The following is a 21971-nucleotide window of genomic DNA, read 5'->3' as shown; positions in this document are numbered from 1 at the left end:
ATAATTGCGACGTGGAATTAAGCACATTAATAAAATTGACAAATTATTACTAAAACTTCAGAGAAAATATTTTCTACTTTACTACATATATTTGACAGACTTACTTAAAAGTTACTTTTAGATTTTTGGCTTTTAGATACTGGATGATTTAACATACTATAAAAACCTATTGTTAGAGAATAATCCAGTACTTTTCCAACTTTGTCTTCGGACGCCTTACAAGAATCACAGTCTGCTGTAATGTCCTGAGGCTGCCCCCTGCTGGCTGCTGGGTTCCTCTGCTGCTCTAGCTTGGTTTGTGCAGCTTGTGATTAACCAAAGTTGTCCATAAAAGAAAATCTTGAATATCCTTCAAGGGCAATTTGATGTACAACCAGCAATCATCAATTGATGACAATTTTTATTCTTAAATATTGATGAATGAAGAAAAAATTGGGCTCCAGCAGAAGGGCACTTTTCTCATCCAGGGCAAAAGGGCCAGTGCTTGAGCACCACTAGGGGTCTAACTGTGCACGTGCCTGAGTGTGTCATTATATTTGAGATATAATGAAAAACTCATTCTGCTTATTCCACTCCACATATTCATCTTCCACTATAAATTTGATATACAGCAATAGGTATAGGAAAATATATAACAACTTGGTACTTGTTAACAATGTTTTTTTTCATTTGTAAGTGAATTAATTTAGAATTTAGGATTAAGTGACCTTTTGAACATAGATTTTGTTCTCATGAATGTGGCCACACTTTTAGATTCCACAACCCTCACCTGACTAACCTGACTTCATTATTTTTTCAAATATAATATTAACAAGCTGTGGTGGATGGTTCAGGATCATGTTAAAAAACAAACAAGATAATAATAGAAACCACAGCTCATATACGACTATAGTTTGTGCATCCTAACCATTCAGCTATCAGGTCACCACCTAACCAAATTCATTTCAGATCATATACATTTTCAAAGTAGCAAGACCTGAGCACAGAACATCAACAGAATTAATTTAGTAAAAGTATATGTTATTCAATTCATAATACAAGTTACGGAGGCAAAACAAAGTTCGGTAGCAAAACAAAAGAGTTCTTAAATTAAGGCTAAGGTTTCTACAAAACAAAACAAACGTGTGAAATACATATATTAGATTTTCTAGTGTTTCTCAGTTTTTTCGGTTTAGCCTTTTTGCAATCTTTTCTAGTTTCCTGTATTTTGCACGTTTGTATTTTTTGAAGGAAACTTATCCTTAATTTAAGGACTCTTTTGTTTTGCTACTGAGTTGTTTTGCTTCCGTAACTTGTATTATCAATTGAATGACATATACTTTTACTTTCACACAGGGACGTTTTTTACCTTATTTGATTTCTTTTTTTAAACAGGCGGACAAACGGAACCATCTCAGGGTCCTGTTTCCTGCTCGCACGTCAAAGCACACGTGCATCGACTACGTGGGGCCGCTGCTAACGTTGTGTACACACGTGAATTGTGTGTTTCGTTAGGAATTGCCTTTTCTAAACTTGTGTAGAGATTCAGATACAGTTCAGTAATGGGAGGTCTTCAGAAGAAAAAGGTAAGAGTCGCTTTGGGGCTAATGTCAGGCGCGGGGATATGAAATATCAGGATAGCAGCCTGGTTAGCTAGTTAGCTAACAGAGCTAGCTGAAGTTTGTTTTTCTACAATCGTGGTGGTGCATTTGAGCATTTGAAGACGTAGATGTTCTGTTGTTCACTCGACTATTCAATGATTTAAGATGGTTTGTGGGAGTTTGATGTGAGCCCATGTTCTTGTTGTGCAGTATGAGAGGGGATCTGCCACCAACTACATCACCAGAAACAAAGCTCGCAAGAAGTTACAGCTGAGCCTCCCGGATTTCAGGTAACATCACAATGCTCAGAGTTATTAATCCGAATTTTTTACATCGACGTCATCTCAGTTGATCTATGAGAGACATACACCTAACATTTTTGAAGTATGGTAAAAAAAAATGGCCCTACTATAAATTCTTCCTCAATAACTGTTATTGTTATGTAATATAGAGAACAATTGAGTCAATTTGGAGATATTCTTGGAATTGTAGTTTTGATGCCGATAAATTGTGTTGCATTATTCTTGTAGATGTTGTGTATATTTCAATCGTAACAGTAGCACACTAGAGAATTTGGATGCCTGGCTGGAGAGATGTTCTCAGTAAACAGCCATGAAAAAGACTCCTGATTCCTGTTTTCAGGCGACTGTGCATCCTCAAAGGAATCTACCCTCATGAGCCCAAGCACAAGAAGAAGGTGAACAAGGGCTCCACAGCCCCCAGGACCTTCTACCTGCTCAAAGACATCCGCTTCCTCCTGCATGAGCCCATCGTTGGCAGGTTCAGAGACTACAAGGTATTACAGACATATTTATCACTGGTTTTATGTGAAATATCCACACCAATGCAACAGTTTTGAAAGTAAAAGTTGATTTCTGTTATTTGCGAAAAGTTTTTAACTTTATTGCTTCCTCCCTTGCATACTAGATAGTATTTCCTCCCCTCTCTAGCAGTTCCTTGATTTGAATTTTTCAGTCACGGTATTGAGCATGGGAACTTATTCTTTTGTCAATAGGTGTTTGTACGCAAACTTAAGAGGGCTTATGGAAAAACCGAGTGGTCTGCAGTTGAGAGACTGAAGGAGAACAAGCCCACCTATAAACTGGACCACATCATCAAAGAAAGGTGAGTCTCCGCAGTCCACATAGGATTTTCACTGGATAATCAAATTGAAGAACTGCTAATTGTAGTCTTTTGTAATCAAAGAGATTAAAAATAAATAATTATTTATCAAGTTGAATTGCCTCACATGTGCTCCTCTATCCGACAGGTACCCCAGCTTCATCGACGCCCTCCGTGATATTGACGACTCCCTCTGCATGTGCTTCCTCTTCTCCACCTTCGCCCGGACAGGAAAATGCCACGTGCAGACCATCCAGCTGTGTCGACGCCTCACTGTGGAGTGGATGAACTATGTGGTGGCAGCTCGTGCTCTCAAAAAGGTACTTATGCATAATATTTTTTTTGGGGCGGGGTGGGTGTATTGATATGAACTGAGTTCATTGACCTCTGATTAACAATGCATTTAACACTTTCCTCTTCATGACAGGTTTTCATCTCCATCAAGGGAATATATTACCAGGCTGAGGTGATGGGACAGCTCACTACGTGGCTGGTGCCATACCAGTTCTCCCATGATGTAAGTGCAGAATGATGAAATGTAGTCCATAGTAATTATGCAATTAATAATCACCAAAATAACTTTTTGCGCATTGTGGGCTTCGTTAAGTAATTTAACCATTGAGACTTAGATGAACCTTCTTTTTTTTTTGCCTTTTTAGCACCCAACAGATGTCGACTACAGAGTAATGGCAACATTCACAGAGTTGTACACCACTCTCCTGGGATTCATCAACTTCAGACTGTACCATTCCCTCAACCTGCTCTACCCACCAAAGGTATATTGGATTTTGAGAACGAGGACCAATGTCAATCTTGGGGAATAAAAGCTCTTCATATTAATCCAACACATCTTTCCTTGTAAAATGTTTGGTATAATCAGTAAAACTAGTTTTGTCACACAGTTGGAATATATGTAAACTTGATCATTCCTGTATAAATAAATTAGGGCTCCAGAAGTACATCAACATAAGTAAAAACAAGTTTGAAGATTTTCTCCACTTTGGTGATCGCTCCCTCAAATCTTCAGGAATCATTGATCTCACTTGTTTTCTGCCTCAATACGACATATGATATGACAAAATACCCTTTTATTCAATTGCTTTAAAGTCTCCACCATAAATATTACTTCATACGTCTGGATGGATGTAAACTGCAACTTGCCTTGTTTGCATCTGTGCTCTGTTGACGTCATCCCTCTTTTTGCAGCTGGACAGTAAAGCAGAGTCAGAGCTGAAGGAGGAGAATGAGGAGGACTATGCCATGAATTCAGAATGCTACTTGGAGGTGAGGCTTTTTATCTTGAATGTTTTAACAGAGTAATTACTCTTATCCTTTTTTTTGTATCTATTAAATAATATCCATTAAATATGTTTATATATATTTTCTTTATGTATTTATTGTACATCTGTCTTGAATTAGGCAGATTTTTAACAAGTCCCTCAATGAACGAAGGGACTTTTTGTCTGAATGCATTTAGTTTGTCACTATAATTCCTTGTGTCAGGTAGAACATTCATCCAACCTGATGCAAAGCAGGGTTTCTAAACCCATTTTGTTAGCAGCAGAGTAAAAATACATTAACTAAGAACAATGGTACACACTTTCTTAATTTTTAGGTCATAATTTTAAGTTGGCAGTATGCAAGTTATTTATGCAGTGCACATGTAAATAATTACCTTTTAGTACTGTTGCTCTAATTCTGCTGTTTTTGTCTGAGCAGAAACTGTCAGCTCTGAGCGCAAGTCTAGCGCGGGTAGTTTCTACTGCCGAGGAGGAAGATGCTGAACTTGACCAGTTTCCTGTTGAAGGGGTAAGAAACCCAGTTCAAAACATACGATTCGTTTTTTTTTGTGTTTTTAAATATACTAAGAACAAAACATAGATATCAAACCTATGACACTGAGGTGTGTCATTTGAACATGCAGAATAACAAGAGCCAATGCTGAACATGCCCCAAAACAGTTACATGCATAGAGTGTGTAGTAGTAGAGCAAACTTGGTTCTAAAGTTTTGCCCGAAGACTGAACCAAACCTCCGCCAGAGCTGAGAAGCAAGAAGGATGGATCGGCTCATCTCCCATCATGGGATGGTGACCTGGACTGAAGCAGACATGACAGGGGAGCAGAACAGAACTTGGTGGCACAACCTGGCTCTCCAAGGTTAGAAAGGTGGAGCCTTGGCTGTTGACAGGAGTACATGCAAAGTTAGCTTAGCCACCAGGTGAACGCAAGTGATACAGTAGGTGGACTGTACACCAAAATGCAAAGAGCTGGCGTTAAATATGGATCAGTTAAGTTAGCCCAGAAGATCGTCCAACTCGATCAGTTAAGCATTGATTCTCAAATGCTGGTTGATCAACCGAACAGCTGCTAATATTGGCTCAACTTCTTTCTCTAATAACTTATTATCCAGACGTTCAAATGATTTGTCTCTGGGGTCATAGGTTAGAGGTTATATCTTTTCAGAGGAGTTCAAACTTTTGGAGGTGTGAGTCTTGGGATTACATATTCATGTTTGGTTGGTAAGGACAAGGTAACCACCACCAGGTAGAGCTATTTTTGCTCAACTGGACTGAGCTCCACTTCAGGGACTGTTCTGGAACCCAGGAACCTTTTTAGGGACCTGCAGCTCAGTTCCAGTTTGGGTTCTTGGATTGGAAACAAAATAAGTCATACTGCACTTTTAAGCATTTACACAAAAATGTGGGTTGGGGGTGTCTGCGCTGATCCTCCCTGATAGGTCCAATACAATCATGGTGACTGCTGTAAAACTGTCTCAAGGAGTTTATAGAACCCCTCAACTGTACCAACAAAAAATTGACATTTAAAAATCCCTCAATGATCTTATTTTCACTTTTTATGATTGAACCAAAAAAACAGGGAACAGACTTTAAGTGCCTGATTTTAGCTTCTAGCGTCGTAGTCTCTGGGATTGGATGAATGGCCACACCATTTTTGGGTCATTGTTATTAAAGGAATTTCTTTTATTGAGATTATGCAACACAGTTTGGAAAGTGAAATCCATTTATACAGTAGTACAATGTCTTGGCTTCTTGTGGCACTGCATCAATTTTCCCTTTCTCCTGTTCTGCAGGAAGAAATGGAAAATTTGGAGGCAAAAGAAAAGGAACAGAAACAGCAGGAGGCCCAGAAAAAGCTCTTTGAGGGCGTCAAGTTCTTCGTCAACAGAGAAGTTCCTCGAGAGTCTTTGGCTTTTGTCATCAGGTGAGTGAGATCTGCTGCAGTGAAGACGTTTATAAGCAGAAATAATGAATCTTCATAACTGATGCAAAGCCTATTTTTAAATGATCTGTTTGCTGCTGCCCTCTTCCAGGTGTTTTGGTGGCGAGGTGTCCTGGGACAAGTCTGTTTGCATTGGTAGCACATATGAGGTGTCCGAAGAAACCATCACACATCAAATTGTTGACAGACCCAATGTCGACAAACAATATATCAACAGGTAAAATAATGTTTTGGTTCAATGCCTCCTTTCACATTGGCTCTCTTGCCTCAAACACATTCATGGTTTTTGACCGACCCTGTCCCTGTTCTTTGCCAACTCACATTGGCTTTGTAAGAGGCTTATGTCATATCCTTGTTGTTTCAGGTACTACATCCAGCCCCAGTGGGTGTATGATTGCATCAACGCCAAGATCCTCCTGCCTGTGGAGGACTACTTCATCGGAGTGACGTTGCCTCCTCACCTCTCTCCGTTTGTGGAGGAGAAGGAGGGCGACTACGTGCCCCCTGAGAAAGTGAAGATCTTGGCCTTACAACGTGGAGAAAAACCTGGTATGACCTGAGACATTCCTCTGCTATCTCAGCTTTTATCCTCTATAAAAAAACTTTTTAAACACTTGTTCATGTGCATTCAATCAGTGTTTTAAATCAGGATTTAGATTTTCTTAGCCTGAAATCCATGGACACACAGATGATGGCTATTAAGTTCAGGCAAAGTCTAAAAGCAATTGACTGCAGCAGTAATGACTGAGAAGATGCATGAGAGTTGTGTTAAATCGGTAGTAGTCAGGTTTGATACTAATTAATGATCTTTCTGTACATTTCTTCCTTCATAGCCCATGAACAGGAGGATGAGGAGGAAGATGAAGAGGAGGAGGAGGATGAAGAAGAAGAAGATGACGAGGAAGAGGGTGACATTGATGATGGAGATGATGACCTAGAGGCAGAAGAGAAGAAGCTTAAGAAGATGGAAGAACAAAGAGCTCAGGGCAAGGTAAAAGATCCGCATCTCTTGCCACTTTATTTATTTTTTTATAAATGTGTGCAGTCGTTATTGACTTGTCTTCTTCCTTTTAGTCTCTGCAAGTCAAAGTGACGCCTGGAAAAATGAAGGTAGAAAACCCAGTGCGTTTGGAGGAGGAGGAGAAAGCAGAGGAGAAGCGACTCGCCATTATGATGATGAAGAAAAAGGAGAAGTACCTCTACGACAAGATCATGTTCGGAAAGAAAAGAAAAATCCGAGAGGTTCGATTCATTTTTCCTATTGATTATGGTTTCACATGAAGATAAGACTGATTGTGCAGCTTTGTGAAAAGATAAAATTCTCACATTCCTTTTTTTCAGTATGTCCCACTTATCTCTGCTTGACAATGTTTGACAGTATTGTGTGGATGGGAAGAGAACACTGTGACCCCAGGGATGAACCTTCTGAGTTCACTGGCCGCTGAGGATTGTGTGACCTGTGTTAAGCATCTCTTCATTGACTGCATTCATTCTCTTTCTACAGGCTAACAAGCTGACCGCCAAGAGGAAGGCCCATGATGATTCAGAGAAAGCAAAGAAGAAGAAGACTCGCAAATGACTCGTCTGACTGCATCCTCTTCAGACTGACCCATGTATTTATGTTAATGGGGTAGCGTGCATTAGAGGTGGACATGTCATAAAACCTACAAGTGCATTCGACATGTCTGACTGAGTTAGTGCTCATGATGTTTGTGTGATAACTTTCAAGCTGAAATGCAGGAAATGGTTTATTCTAATTGTGTTATAAGTCGTGTAAATGTTTGAATTCATTTTGTTTGTATGAACTCTGTTCTGCTATTCTACATTACACAAGATATTCCACTTTATTTTAAAATCTGTACTTGAATGAGTGTCTTTTAAAGTAAAAACACCATCTATTAAACCTGTCTCCTGTGATCTTACGACAATAAGATAAAAGTTGTATAGCTGTTGTTTAGCTGCTGTGTTTTTCTTCACAATGAACCACTGGCTGGTCAATTCGGGGGTTGTTTATTCCTTAAGCAGGACTGTTGATGATGGATGAGCAGCTCATGGTGTCACTACCCACAGAAGCTAATAAAACAAAAGAGATTCAAGGAATTGCACTGGTGGTGGGTCGTCTGGACTGGTCCACACGATTGGCGGGCGTTGATGACGAAGGAGCGTAAGCCCTTCTGCCCCCTGAGTTGCTGCTTTGATCTCGGTGGGCTGAAGGCCAGGCCAGTCATGTTGCGCACATCTCAATCTTCCTCATTCAGACTGAGACACTCGCTGCACCTCCCCACCACCACCTCGCACCCTGATCTGCATTCCACGCAGTCCAGATCTCAGCCTGGCACACCCTGCCCCACAAAGGCCGCAGTGTCGTGCCTGAGCATGATGACTGTGGGATGATGCGCAGCACAGCTCTAGTGTGTCCTCCAGAGACCGGGGGCCACGAGTAGAGATAGAGCTCCAGGGTTCTGTAATGGGAGAGGCTTTATGACCACATATTGCTACATCCTGGATCACAGAGCGAAATAGACTCATCACCCGTAGTCGAATGTTCATTTAATTCTCTATTCAAGTCTGGGCTGTGTTGCACAAGAGAAGTTACTGAAATTGGTGATTACACAAGCACAAAATACTTTATACTAGATCATTATTTACACATCTGAGCTCAACAGGTTTGATGCACAAACTGCAGTCAATAATACTTTAATCACAACCATTTCTAGCGTAAGCTGTTGCATGACAGTGTACGCTCTATACTCCCCTCAATTCGTTAAGATAATTGGGATAACATTTTTATTCAAATTGTTCCAATTCATGCTGGAAAATGTCATGTGCTGTGTACATTTTGTCCTTGGCACATAGAGACATAGCGTGCTAAATACGGCTTTCAAACAATACAGAGAACAGTTTTGATCAAGTGGTACAATCAGAGCCTTTGTGATTGGGCTTTCTGCATTTTTTCATTTTATGCCGTTTTGCACCCCTCCTATCAGCTTGCAGTTCAGACTTCTGTGTCTGCACTCAATAGCCCTCTGTATGTCCACACAGAAGAGGGACTATACAGCTTCACTCCCCCCCCCCACCCCACCCCATCTCTCCCATCCTCCCCTCCTCTTTCTTTGTTTTTTGCAATCACTGGCAACTGAACATCCCCTGACACGGAGCCTGACGTCACAATTGGCTAGATGCGCCTCCCTCAAGGGCTTTATCCAGCAAGATTGGTTTCGGAATTGAAAGTTGAGGTAGTGAGGAGGGGGTGGATAAGTGCCAGGTGTAGCCTGAGGCATCAGGTGTGCATGCAGAGACTGAGGCAGAGCAAAAGAGGAGAAGAGGAGCTGCAACCAGATGAATGAGATCCGAAGCAGCGGACATGTGATAAGGGGAGCGTAGGACAGTGCTGGTTCTATTACAGCATGTGTATGTTGAGATCAGACATGAGGACGACCGGAGGGAGAACCAACCTGTGTCTGCAAGTGGATGGAATGATAGAAGACAATGTGTCTGGAGAAGAAATGCTCACATTAGTTTTTCTTTGGATTTATGTATGAGGGTAAGAACTCCTTGTGTATTCTTCCTCTTTTTATTTTGTGCTTTGTAATATTGATGATTTTTATGACCATTTGAGGTTAATATTTACTCTTTAAACAATATTTCTTTGTTCCTGTAAATATGTTATACAGCAAATGAATCTGTCTCTAGTGTTGGTGTGCAGCCAGATAAGGATCAGGGTAAACATACTAATGGTTGATCCTGCAAGGACACAGAGTTCCTGAAGGTTACATGGCACCTCTGGGGGGAAATCTAGCAAATACTGATATCAGTAAGCCTCAAATATAACACTGACTTTTATTTGACCTAAAGGATCTCAGGCTTCAGGTTACTTATGGAATATAATAACTTATAATTAAATTAGCATAGTCCAGACAAAGAGCAGAAATAGCCCTTTTAGCTGTGTTTGAAGAGGGATGTTTGTGTAATGCTCTGATAAGACTGAACATGAGATGCAACTCTAGATCAGAGGAACCAAGGCACACATAGTAACTCCGGCCGGCCCGAGGGCTTGTTGTCAACCTTGAGCCGAAACCCCAAAGCTGCACTGACACCAAAAATGAATAATAAATGACATGGGACTCCAGGCTGGAATTAAGGCTGTGTCTTTCTAAAGGTAAAGCAATTATAATTTTAAAAACTGGTATGTGGTGAGTTTTACAAACTTGATCACAGCCATATGTATAGTACCTTAAGACATCTCAAAAAAGGAGGGAAATGTCCCAAATATCCAATTCAGATGTTGGACAACACAGACATAAAAAGGAAAAAGGACAGACTAGTTTGATTTGAATTCTGTACCTCAGATATTTTGTCTATGACTTTAAATTAATAACAGTGTGAGTACCACAACTGTTCAAAAGCCATAGTGATGGAAAGTAAGTACATCTACTAAGGTATATTGCTTCATTTGTACACCTCTAAGTTTTGTGGGGTAAATTATGTTTTTTTTCCTGCACTTCATTAGAGTTGTAGGTGCTTGTTACATGCACGCTAACGTTTAATCAAAATGTATGTTTAAAAAGTCTACACAATAGAGTGAATAGTTTATGAATCAATCAGTGGTTGTTATGAACCATTGTTGCTTGATTGAATTGCAGGACTGTTGGGCCTTTGCAGAGGTTTACCTGTGATAATGACACTGTTATTTAAGTAAAGGTTCTAAATACTTCTTCCACTTCTGGCTGTTCCAGATAACAACAAGTCCTCAAACAAAATGTAACAAAGACTATTGTTTTTCGAAAACATCAACTGATTTGAACACATCGTCTTGCTTGCCTGCTGCAAACAGAAACCAGGATCCTCTGACAATGATGTGAGTTTAGAATATGATTGTGTAGATCGTTAGATCACTAACACAAAGAGAAAATTCTGTGGATTTGCTGATTATGTTGCCGATCAGTCACTGCTAAAGCAAAATTAAGTGAAGTTGGATTTAAAATACAGTTTGAAAAATTCTGGGATTTTTTCTATGAGAAAAGGCTGAAATGATTGTTCAATATATGTGTATATATCGCCTCACCCTCCACTCCCTATCAGGGGTCACTGTGAGTCACATCCTCCTAAAAATTTCAGCTGGTGATTGTCACCTAGTCGTTTGTATCGCTGAGTCGTCAGGTGACTCATCTTACGGTCTGCGGGGGGGAGGCGTGCAATATCACCTGGCACAGTGATGCATTATTAATTGAATGGGCCTGCTGAGGAACACAGGGTTGGTAATGTCCTGTTGCAGGTATGTCCTTTTGTGGACCTCACTCGGACACGTAAACATTACTGTATTTGGAGCTACAACTAATTTTACCAAAATAACTGTTTACATGAAAGAAATGACTTTAACATGTTTGTGTTTGGTAGCGAGCATCTCTGCCACCAGAACTACAGGTGCAGGATACAATTACATGAATACTAAAATAAAACAGGATCCAATACCAAAGCTTTAGATTGAAAACTAACTTTTGAGAATTATAAAGAAATATACAAATATAGGGATAAAATATAGCTAAGTAAAAAAAGCTGTCAGTTTTGTTTATATTTTGAAAATAATCCTGAAAACTGAGTCACTTTACACTTAATATCCCAGTAACTATCTAAATAAATGATTCATGGTGTTGTTATTGTGTCTGTGAAGCAGAGACCAATGGATAAATAGTAACCTTCTCCTATTTATCTATCTCTGTAGATGATAAAAGAAAAGTAGAAAATGCTTAACATGATGTTGATAATGATGACGACGATGATGACGATGATGACAATAATGACGATGATGATGATGATGGGTTTTTTAGGGTGATCCTCGACGCTGCTGGACCATGACTGTCAAGCAGGGAAGGCAGTGGAGGTCCATGTGCAAAGGCCTGGTGCTGGGCACCCTGCTGACCAGCTGCATGATCCTGCTCTACTGCCTCTCCACTCCACAGATCCACTTCAATCTGCCCGAGTAAGACTCATCACACCGGTTTACATCTGTTCAGTAGAAAACAGCGCGAATCATGTCATCACATCAGATTTCTTAAGCACTCACTGGATTTTAAAGGTCCTTTAAGTCTTTTAAAAAAACAACATCTCTCTGGTTACAGCTTTTCAAATATGTTTTTATTAATTTTTTGGAGACTAAAACAAAAAAACATCTGGCTAATATAGATGAGTGATAATTTGGTCCGGTTTAATGAATGTATAGGGACTGTTGCACCTTGGCAGAGGTATGTGCTCTACTGAATGCCTTTCTATTTAATTTATTCTTCTTTTCTCTCTGTAGAGTTCCAGTGCCCTACTCCTGCGCCCACCGTCCGTCCCAGCTCCAGACCAAACCAACCACAAACAGCTCACACCAGGCCCATGGCCCGGCCTGCGCTCCTAAAGTGGATATCATGTTCATGAAGACCCACAAAACCGCCAGCAGCACCTTCCTCAACATCCTGTTCCGCTTTGGGGAGAAACACCGGCTCAAGTTTGCCTTCCCTGACAGCAGGAATGACTTCTTCTACCCGTCTCTCTTTGAGCGCTCCCATGTAAAAGACTACAGACCTGGGATGTGTTTCAACGTTATCTGTAATCATTTGCGCTTCAATGCAGCCGAGGTGGCCAAGTTGCTGCCCACGGACACTTCGTACATCACTATCCTGCGAGACCCTGCAGAGCTGTTTGAGTCGTCCTTCCACTACTTTGGCCGGCTGGTGCCTTTTACCTGGAGGATACCGGGTGATGACAAGCTGACTGAGTTCCTACGTGACCCGCTCTACTACTTTGATCCAGAGGGCTTCAACTCTTTCTACCTCAAGAACCTGCTGTTCTTTGACTTTGGCCAGGACAACACTCTGCAGCCGGACGATCCGCGGGTCGAAGAAGGAATCAAGTTCATCACTGACCGTTTTCAGCTGGTCATGTTGGTGGAACACTTTGAGGAATCACTCATCCTCCTCAAGGAAACCCTCTGCTGGGAGATGGATGATTTGCTCTTCTTCAAGCTCAACGCCCGCAAGGGATCCACGGTGTCGAAACTGACCCCTGAGCTGAGGGTCAGGGCCCTTGAGTGGAACGCTATTGACTGGAAGCTGTACCAGCATTTCAACCAGACTTTTTGGAAGAAAGCAGATGCATATGGACGGCGGCGGATGGCTGAGGAGGTGGCAGAGCTCAGGAGGAGGAACGCAGCGATGACTTCTATCTGCATTGAGGGGGGCCATGCTGTGGAAGCTGGCAGCATCCAGGAGACAGACATGCAGCCCTGGCAACCCATCGGAGAGAAGTCGATCATGGGCTATAACCTGAAGAAGAATGTGGATAAGGCTCATCAGAAACTGTGTCGTAAGATGTTGATGCCAGAGCTTCAATACTTGACAGAGCTAGGGGTGAACCTGTGGATCACCAGGCTGTGGGGCCATGTACGAGATGTCATTAACTGGTGAGTGGACGAGAGTGAGAGGGGCCCACTGAACTTTGACAGACCGGATAGCAAAAAAAAAGAGATCTGCTACGCTCTCTGTCTCACTTCATTGTAAATGAATTTGCATTTCACACGATTGTGCACTGTAATAGTATCTGATTGGTGCTTGAGAACAAAATACTGGTGACCACACAATCTATATTTACAGAGCCGGTTTGTTTCTTGTATTGTCCGCTGTGTCGACTCAAACATTAGAATGTTCTTCTTCTCACAAGTGAGCTTGTTCTACGGTTTTGGTTGAGTGAACTGTGATGTTCAAAAGCCCTTTGATTGAATGAAGACCCATTGTTACCATCTAAGTAGAAAGTTATTTGAAGACATGAACAAAACTAAGGGCTGAAAAATACAGATGTGAAAATAGTGAATGTAAGTATTCTATCCCACTTTACTGCCCATGGAGGACAAAATCAGCCATCATTTAAATTGTAGATGAGCAAACCTAACCCTTTCTAATAGCACTTGTCACTTGTTATAACAACAGCGAAATCAGAGGTGCAACTTTATGTCATGTTATGTTATTAAATATATTATTACAAAATATAATAAGCCATGAAAGGTAAATCTTATTTAGAAAGCCACTGGGATGATGAAAGTGTTAAACACCATGTACATGTTTTGACACAGCCTCCTAATCAGTGTCTGTGAAATTAAGGAATTCAAGTGAGATATAAATAGATGTTCTTTCCTGATAAAGCGCTGCATTGGTCATATATCTCTTGATTCGTGTCCACTCACCTACATAGTTTTTTCTTTATTTAATATTTTGTTTAAACAGTTTATTTAATAATGAATTAAACTGTTGATTTATTTACCTGTATTTTACTGATTTTGTTCTCCATTGCTACCGGTAATACAGTATATGATAATCTTTGTATCCTCAAAATAAATGGATTACTACATGTAATACTGTATGTCTCAAATGTCTGATTCATTAAAATCGACAGCTTCCTCTCTTTCTGTGACTGTTTATTCAATTCTTTGTTATATTTACTGTGTGTATAACAACTTGCATGGTTATTATAGGTTTATTGTGAATGAATGTAAATGACTCCCAACATCTTATCCAGCATTTCATATTGGGGTTATGGATAGCCGCTACATGACTTCACTCCCAGAGACGCAAGAAGAAATCAAATATATATTTTACTATTAATTACAAAATAGTAACGCACAGTGACTTGGACAAGTAACTTTAATCTGATTACTGGTTTGGAAATAGTAACGCGTTAGATTACTCTTTACTGAAAAAAGTGGTCAGATTAGAGTAGCGCGTTACTGGCATCACTGGTCTGGATCTCATTTAAGTATAGAAACAGATTGAAGAATGATAATTAGGTCTATTAAGATGGAATTGCCCTAACTATGTCAAACAGCAGCAGCATCACAGGGTTGCTTTTAAAGGGCTTCTGGTCAAATGTAACCAAACGTATGCATGCACACGAACAAACACACACACTCACACAAATGGATATATAAGGTTACATGAGACCTATGACAACCACTATTATTTTCTTCATCATAAAATGTAAATATTTATGTTGTTTCTGTAGGATATCGTGCCTACTAATTCCAATCTGTAAATAGTTCAAAGTTTTATGAAAATATGTTTATTTGTGATCTCGCTGAGAGTTATATGAGAACCTGGTTGTGTTCAAATGCAACAAAATCCACAAGGACATCAGGACCTCACTGTTCCTGGACAAACATACCCTGACCACAGTGCGGTTGGAGTTTGTAAACAAGATCTCAAGTGGTATTAAATTGCTTTTAGTGATGCTATTAAATAGGTTTTATTAGCTTCTGAGTCTTTGTTAGCAAACCTCGACACAACAACAGAGGAAACAGTGAGTCTCACAGGCATTTAATCAAACTGCAACAAATTTCACACACGCATAGATATCAGTTCCCTGAACTCATCAAGATCAATGAAGTATTTCCGGGGAATATTCTCTCAATGTTAAAGACCGTGAAAAAAAAATTCCTGGATCTGAATCGGCCCCCAAATAAATTGGGTTCTTCTCTAACACACCATTTTTTTTGCACCCCATTGCACAGCATTCTTAAAAGCAAGACACCGCAGGGAATTGAACCCCGTCCTGACAAAGTCAGGAGTGCCACCACCGGGATCTTTTGCTTTTTTGTTTTTGCTGTAATAAGGGCAAAAGCAAAACCTGGAGGAACAAAACCAAGGCTTTGTTCCCCCAGTAAAAGAAAACCACTCAGCACCAGGCTGCTATATTATTCTGTCACCACATTGGGATTTATCTAAAAAAAGCCTCTCCTCACAATACCCTTCCCCGAATACAAGCAGTACAACACTACAAGACAATCACTGGAATAACAGTTACCAAAAACCAAGTCATTCTAATAACGAGGCAGTTGAATAAAAATGCCCCTTTAAAATACTTGAGGATTCTGATATTGGGATTAAGGGCCTCTGGCTCTAGCTCCATAGCAGTTAAATAAATATGCTCAAAATACCAATTACTGATTGTGTCCAATTTGATTTGAGGTAATATATTTAATAAACTAAAATGTTGGAGGTTTCATGTAGACTTGCCGTTAAATTGGTTGGCTGATGATATTGGCCGATATGAGCCGTTCACACAAATATGTATCTGTATAAATATTTTCAGATATGAAAATCTAAAGAAGAAAATCTATTTGTGTTTTCTTATCTTTCATTAAGTTTTATGGTAAAACATCAAGCCCGAATTATTTCTTTATACGATCGTTTGACCACCAGATTCCGGGATTACTGTTGTGTTCTTTTTAAATATAAGCCACTGCCAGTGTTTAGAAATCTGAACAATGTTAGCATCCATTTATCAATTATTCTAGTTTTATATTATTTGAAAAAAGGTACGTTTAGCCACATTCATACCAATTTTAAATGCATGCGAGTTAGCTGTAAGGTTAATTTTCATCAGCAGTCACTTTGCCAGATGATATGAGTTATCCTGCACTTTCAAAATATCGTGGAATAGTAGAATATAATTTGCATCACCCGCGGATAAGTTTTACTTTTCAGAAATTTTAATTGAAATTGAGTGACCTTACGTGATGCTTGATTCACAAGGGAACTTGTACAAACAATGAGTTAGGAGTTCCTGGTGATCTTGGGTATTGGAAAGCGCACAGGACACAGCACACTGAAAAATGCAAAGGAAAAAGCCTCTCCCCACAATACACTTCACCAAATACAAGCAGTACAACACTACAAGACAATCACTGGAATGACAGTTATCCTAATTACAACTGCCTTCAGAGGGCCGACTGTTTGACTGAATACAATTCAAAGTGGAAACCTGTTTCCAGAAGAAGCTTTTAAATACCATAGGCCTGAACGTGAAGGATTCCTCCTTTATGAACCGTAGGTGTAGACTTGAATGTAGATTTTGGAATGGCGGCCCATATGACTTAATCTGCAAGAGTCACAAACACACAGTTCCCCTCCGAACCCAACACAGCAACTTGAAGCCTGTACAGAATTACAATGACTTCTAGTAAAGAGACTTGTTACCGCACTAATCACATCATTGATTTATGGCTATACTGACAAACAGAAAAGAAAAGAATAAATGAACAGAAGGTTTTTATGTACTCTTTTATTCACAGCTGTCATTGTGCTATGTAAGACATCTGCCATCATGTGCAGTTAACTGATTTAAAAAAAGCAATTTTACCCATGGTAAAATCTGTCATCTTTGATTCACACAGTGAAATGCAAACAAGTAGTAAATAATGTGAAAAATTCTAAGACATTTTTGACAGTTTTCTCAACCATGGCAGCTTGGAGGACACCAGGAGCACTGTGGCAGACTGTGCACCAGGTTTCTGTCAATTTAAAGATGGTCCTGACACGGAGCTGCAGGAGGATGGCTCTGCTGCTGCGTGAAATGTTGAACAGCAGAGCAGGTAGTTCAGGTGCCGGAAGACGTCATAAATCAGATGCTGACATTGATGAAGAGGTGCCCAACATCTGGCTGTACCTCTCTTAGGTGATCCGCCCTCTGCCTTCGGAGGCGTCTCCGTTGATCAGCTTATTCAAATATCTTGTAAAAAACATTCTAGAAATAAAAGTTTAACATTCCAGATCCCTTCTCTGCTAGGCCACATCATTCATCCAGCTATGAGGACAATAGAAGGAAACCTATGAAGAGTATAGAGGATCTAGAATTTTACATCACAACAGTATCTTCGGTACCAATATTTCCATAGACATGACAAAACCTAAGTTACATAGTAACGCGTTACTGGCTTCACTGAATATGAGCCATGACAAAATAAAGTGGCCGAATATTCCCTTCATATTCTCAGAGATTCTACAGTAAAATCTCCTGAAACTTGACAGACTGACAGTGAGAGTCACCTTGAACCAGAGGGAGGTGAACTATCTGTGGATCAATCGTCAAGAATAAGTGTCATTAAACTTTGACTTGTACCGTAGGTCCACAAAAAGACGCGCATCACTTTTCAAACATCGGCTGTTGTGACTGGGTTTTTCACAATCGACCACATGACCGCAGTGTTTCGGGGGCGTGGCTGAACAACTAAGCTCTTTACTATTAGCACTGATACTATCTCATAATACACACTAAAGCAAATAATTTGCAGCAAATGTTCCCCTCCCCCCAGAATCATCTAATGATGTGGCAACTTCATTTCACACTTTCAAGCTCCATCGCAAACATCAAATATGAACAGACCCACAAATTATCAATGAGAAAGGCTGCGGGCAATTTATCATTTTGAGAATTTGTGTCTACGTTATATGTAGATGTATATTGCTTTGATTATTAGGGTATCAATGGGGAAATTGGTACAGAATATTACAGTAAATCTAGATGATTTGAACTTGCTACAGCTCCTGCTGAGGTGCTCATGGGCAAGGCATTGAACCATCAACTGCTGCATAGACTGTGGTTGCACTGTTTCTAAGAATGTGTATACATGTGGGCATGTGAAGAAATTACTTGGAAACAGGTAATGTGAACAGTGATCTTTCTTTGTAAGATTAATGTTAGCTTTAGTTTAAGTAAAATTTTGATTCTTCTAAAACTTTGTTTTTATTAAGATAAAATACAAAGAAGTGTTATCACAAGACACATATTAAACAACTCTGCAGGTTTGGGAGAATATCTCAGTGACTATATAGGTTTTACAAAATTATAAATATTAAATCTAAAATGAAGTCTTACTCAACACCAATGATGTGATGTTTCTTTATTAAGTTGCTATAAAGTTACCTTTATAAAACACAATAATAATTGCTTTTATATTTGGAGTTGATGTGACTCATAACTTTGGTTTTATTTACTAAATACACGTATGAATTGTGACTCTTTGTCACACTGACATTGTTGTACCTAAATGAATAAACACATGAAACACCATCGTTTTTCTTTATGCCTCAAAGCTCAGCTTGTATAATAGTTATATTTAAGTGATGGATTTATTTCCATATCTTTAGAAACATAAATTCCAGCTAACTGACAACAAAGAGACAACTGAGACAGTAAACATGGCCTCCTCTGCAGAGACAGTCAATTAGTGAGAAAACGTGGTCCTGTTGGAATATATTGAGCAGGTGTGTTAATGTTGCTTCACCACGTTCTGCTGTGAACTGAGCTTCAATGTGTGGGCTGAGCTCGTCCGTAACTTCCTGTGTTTACACCGCTCAGGGCGGCTCCAGTGATTACAATTAAGCAGCTCTTATCCCTGGACATAATCAAGGCAGGCCAGAATATGGAGGGTGGAGTTAATCCTTCTCGACTCATGTCTGGGAGTGGGGCAGGGAGGAGGAGGTAAAGAGTTAAGATAATCAGACACATACAAGTTCTGTTTGGTCAAAATCTCTAGTCACCAAGAATGAGGATGAGGAATGACCTAAGTATAAATACATAAATAAGTAAATAGACACAGTTTGCGTGGAAAAAAAGGCTATTTATTTATTTTTAAATGTATGTATTTCTACATTTATGATGGATAAAATAAGTACATAAATAAATGTAGAAATACATAAATTAATAAATGTAGTAATGGATAAATAAAAAAACCTCTAAATAAATATAGAATTACACAAAAAGCCATCTGTGTATTTAATTTAATTATATTTATGTTATTTTTTTGTCTTTCATATTTATAAACATGTGTGTGTATGTGTGTGTTGAGGGAAAATAAAGATGTAAGGCCAGGTTAATCCACTGACACAGGAGGAGAGGTTGGAATAAAGGAGGTAGACAGGTTTGGGAAAGAAGGATTTCAATCAGAGCTCTATGATAATGCAGAGTCCACGACACAGTGAGGGCGTGAGACAGGGGATTGGATTATCAGTGAGTCAACATGTTACAGAGCACAGGCTGGCTGATGCTCTAATAACAATGACAACCGAGTGCCCAACAATTGGGTGGAGAGATGACGCCACGGAAATCTGATTTAAAACCAATTTTGACACATGGGTCATCGTGTCTGGCAGCACTGAGCTACTTGCACTGACCCCAGCATTAAAGGACAAGGTACAGCATCAGACTAAAAAATAAAACCTGCGGATAATATGACTCATAATGATTCCTCTGTTGACTGAAAATACCTCTGCTGGGATTAAAAGAAAAGGTTGTGATGGGGGAAACTGAGGAATTATAGTCTAGCTCTTTATAATCGTGCATTTTTTAATTATAAATTGGGTTTGTATTGACCAAATCTAAATAATAATGAGATGTGAAAGCTATGGTTGGATGATAAAGGTGGAGTTATGGCGGCCAAGTAGGTAGAGGCATTCATTCTTCATTCCGCTCACTTGCAACTGACAAACCTTTCACTTAACTGGGACGTAATCTTCTTCAGGAAAATAAACTGTTAAATATCATGGTTGAAAAATAAATAACAGACCCAATCAGGATGTGATCATGTTGTGGTGAAGCTGTGGTTAGCGTTTAGGCACAAAAGATTAGATTTGGAGGAAGGTCATGGTTTTAGTTAGACTATGTACAGTGAATAAGCTAACAACGTTGAAAAGTTTGAGGACCTATGTTGTCTTGGTTAAAACAATAAAACAGAGAACAGGATCAGACGAATGCAGACTGATAAATACACAAACCTGGATGTCAATGGGTAACATGAAAGTAATGCCACCGTGTTGGAGATGCTAAATTATATCTTAAAAAATATAAACACTAATAAATCTAACAACATTTTTAAATCCTGTGTTGTCACCTATGCCTTTTATTGAATCACTGTCTGATGCAAAGGCCTTTTTAATGATAAACTGCAGGTATTTCTGTGCAGAGCCTCCATCTTACATCATTTCAGTGGTTTGATGTTGGGGCACAGCACCACACCTGCTGAAACTAAAAATCCTGTATCAGCTTTAGATTAAAAAAAAACACTGTGCAGCACTTTGTGTTGACTTATCCACATCTAATACCATAAACCACTGTCTTCTCCTGCAGAGGCTGCAGCAATATTGGATCTACTATCAATAAATGTAATTTGTTCAGGAAATACTAATCGGTCTGAAATGATCTGTTAAATTAAGCAAGACGTGATTCTGAGATTGTGTCAATAACCAGTGTAAAAGTTTTTTTTTGTTGTTATTTTAGGTCCAGTTTTCACTACTCGTTTCAATACTGTCTCATCATTGACAGGCTGTATATGTGAGAGGATCACACAGTTTTGTATTATAGTTGCTGACTCTGTTTCATCTAAGTAGAGGACTTCAAGTTTTCTTTTAACGCTGTGCCGGATGGTCTTTAAAATAAAGCCTTAAACTGAATCCTGATCAAAACAAAGTTCATACTCTTTATCAGAATATTGAATATGGACATATGATTGAGAGTCACAGCATTCATTATGTAAAATCCCCTGCTCAAACAGAGCCACACCGTCTACCTCACACAAGCGTGAACATTTTAACCCATCGACAGAGGCGATTGGCAGGGGTGGACTGGGACAAAAATTCAGCCCTGGCATTGTCTGTCCAGACCAGCCCACTACATTATCAACGGACACCACATAGAAGTCCACAAATTTCGCGGCGTCTTCTCTCATGCATACTACTGTTACCACCTATCTCAAAGATGGCAACAAGAAGGGAGGCCACACACAAACCTCTCAAGCCAAAAGTAAATTTATTTAACTCCAAATCAAGATAGCTCTAACTACGTAGTGGGATGTGTAAAATATGTTACGCGTCAGTGGTGTTAACAGTGTTTGGATGGGTGAAAATAAGGTGTGATGTATGTTGTAAGGTGCAGAAGCAAAGAAAAACTGAGGCTGAGGGCCCCATGCCCCTGGAAGCAGCCTTTAGATCTGCAGCTGAAGCCCAGTCCAAAAGGGCAGGCCCAGGGTGACGCCTCTGCCAGCTCTACCTGTGTCTGGAAAACAACTCCTCAGGCTCTCACATGTCAAGTGGTCAACCTGAGAAGGACATGGATACATTATAATGTCTCTAATCATCACAAATTAAGTATGATTTCATAAAACAAAAAAATGATAAACTCACCACACTAGAGGAGACTCAACAGACAAACTTTGGTACAGT

The 21971-nt window shown here is 39.7% G+C and overlaps 2 protein-coding genes across 2 annotated transcripts; both read left to right on the top strand.

Annotated features, from left to right (window-relative positions):
* Positions 1-1408: 1408 nt before the first annotated feature.
* Positions 1409-7846, top strand: pes (pescadillo). Its single transcript, XM_053420417.1, has 15 exons — positions 1409-1565; positions 1791-1870; positions 2223-2376; positions 2596-2705; positions 2851-3022; positions 3130-3219; positions 3362-3478; positions 3909-3986; positions 4422-4511; positions 5795-5925; positions 6035-6160; positions 6308-6492; positions 6777-6934; positions 7018-7185; positions 7448-7846. The coding sequence occupies exons 1-15, from the start codon at positions 1542-1544 to the stop codon at positions 7520-7522; spliced, it is 1758 nt and encodes a 585-aa protein (XP_053276392.1). The 5' UTR covers positions 1409-1541; the 3' UTR covers positions 7523-7846.
* A 1321-nt stretch (positions 7847-9167) lies between these two features.
* Positions 9168-14384, top strand: gal3st1a (galactose-3-O-sulfotransferase 1a). The gene is made up of 3 exons (XM_053421175.1): positions 9168-9487; positions 11772-11923; positions 12242-14384. The coding sequence occupies exons 1-3, from the start codon at positions 9482-9484 to the stop codon at positions 13389-13391; spliced, it is 1308 nt and encodes a 435-aa protein (XP_053277150.1). The 5' UTR covers positions 9168-9481; the 3' UTR covers positions 13392-14384.
* The last annotated feature ends 7587 nt before the right edge of the window (positions 14385-21971 follow it).

This window comes from Pleuronectes platessa, chromosome 4 (genome assembly GCF_947347685.1).
Source record: "Pleuronectes platessa chromosome 4, fPlePla1.1, whole genome shotgun sequence".
Lineage (NCBI taxonomy): Eukaryota > Metazoa > Chordata > Actinopteri > Pleuronectiformes > Pleuronectidae > Pleuronectes > Pleuronectes platessa.
This window is presented reverse-complemented; position numbering and strand designations above follow the sequence as displayed.

Bases quoted from the DNA above. Each gene is read 5' to 3' on its own strand.
- pes (XM_053420417.1), top strand. From the start codon at position 1,542: ATGGGAGGTCTTCAGAAGAAAAAG. The intron at 5,926-6,034 runs GTGAGTGAGATC...GCCCTCTTCCAG, and splicing joins TCTTTGGCTTTTGTCATCAG to GTGTTTTGGTGGCGAGGTGT. The intron at 6,935-7,017 runs GTAAAAGATCCG...TCTTCCTTTTAG, and splicing joins AACAAAGAGCTCAGGGCAAG to TCTCTGCAAGTCAAAGTGAC.
- gal3st1a (XM_053421175.1), top strand. The intron at 11,924-12,241 runs GTAAGACTCATC...TTCTCTCTGTAG, and splicing joins ATCCACTTCAATCTGCCCGA to AGTTCCAGTGCCCTACTCCT.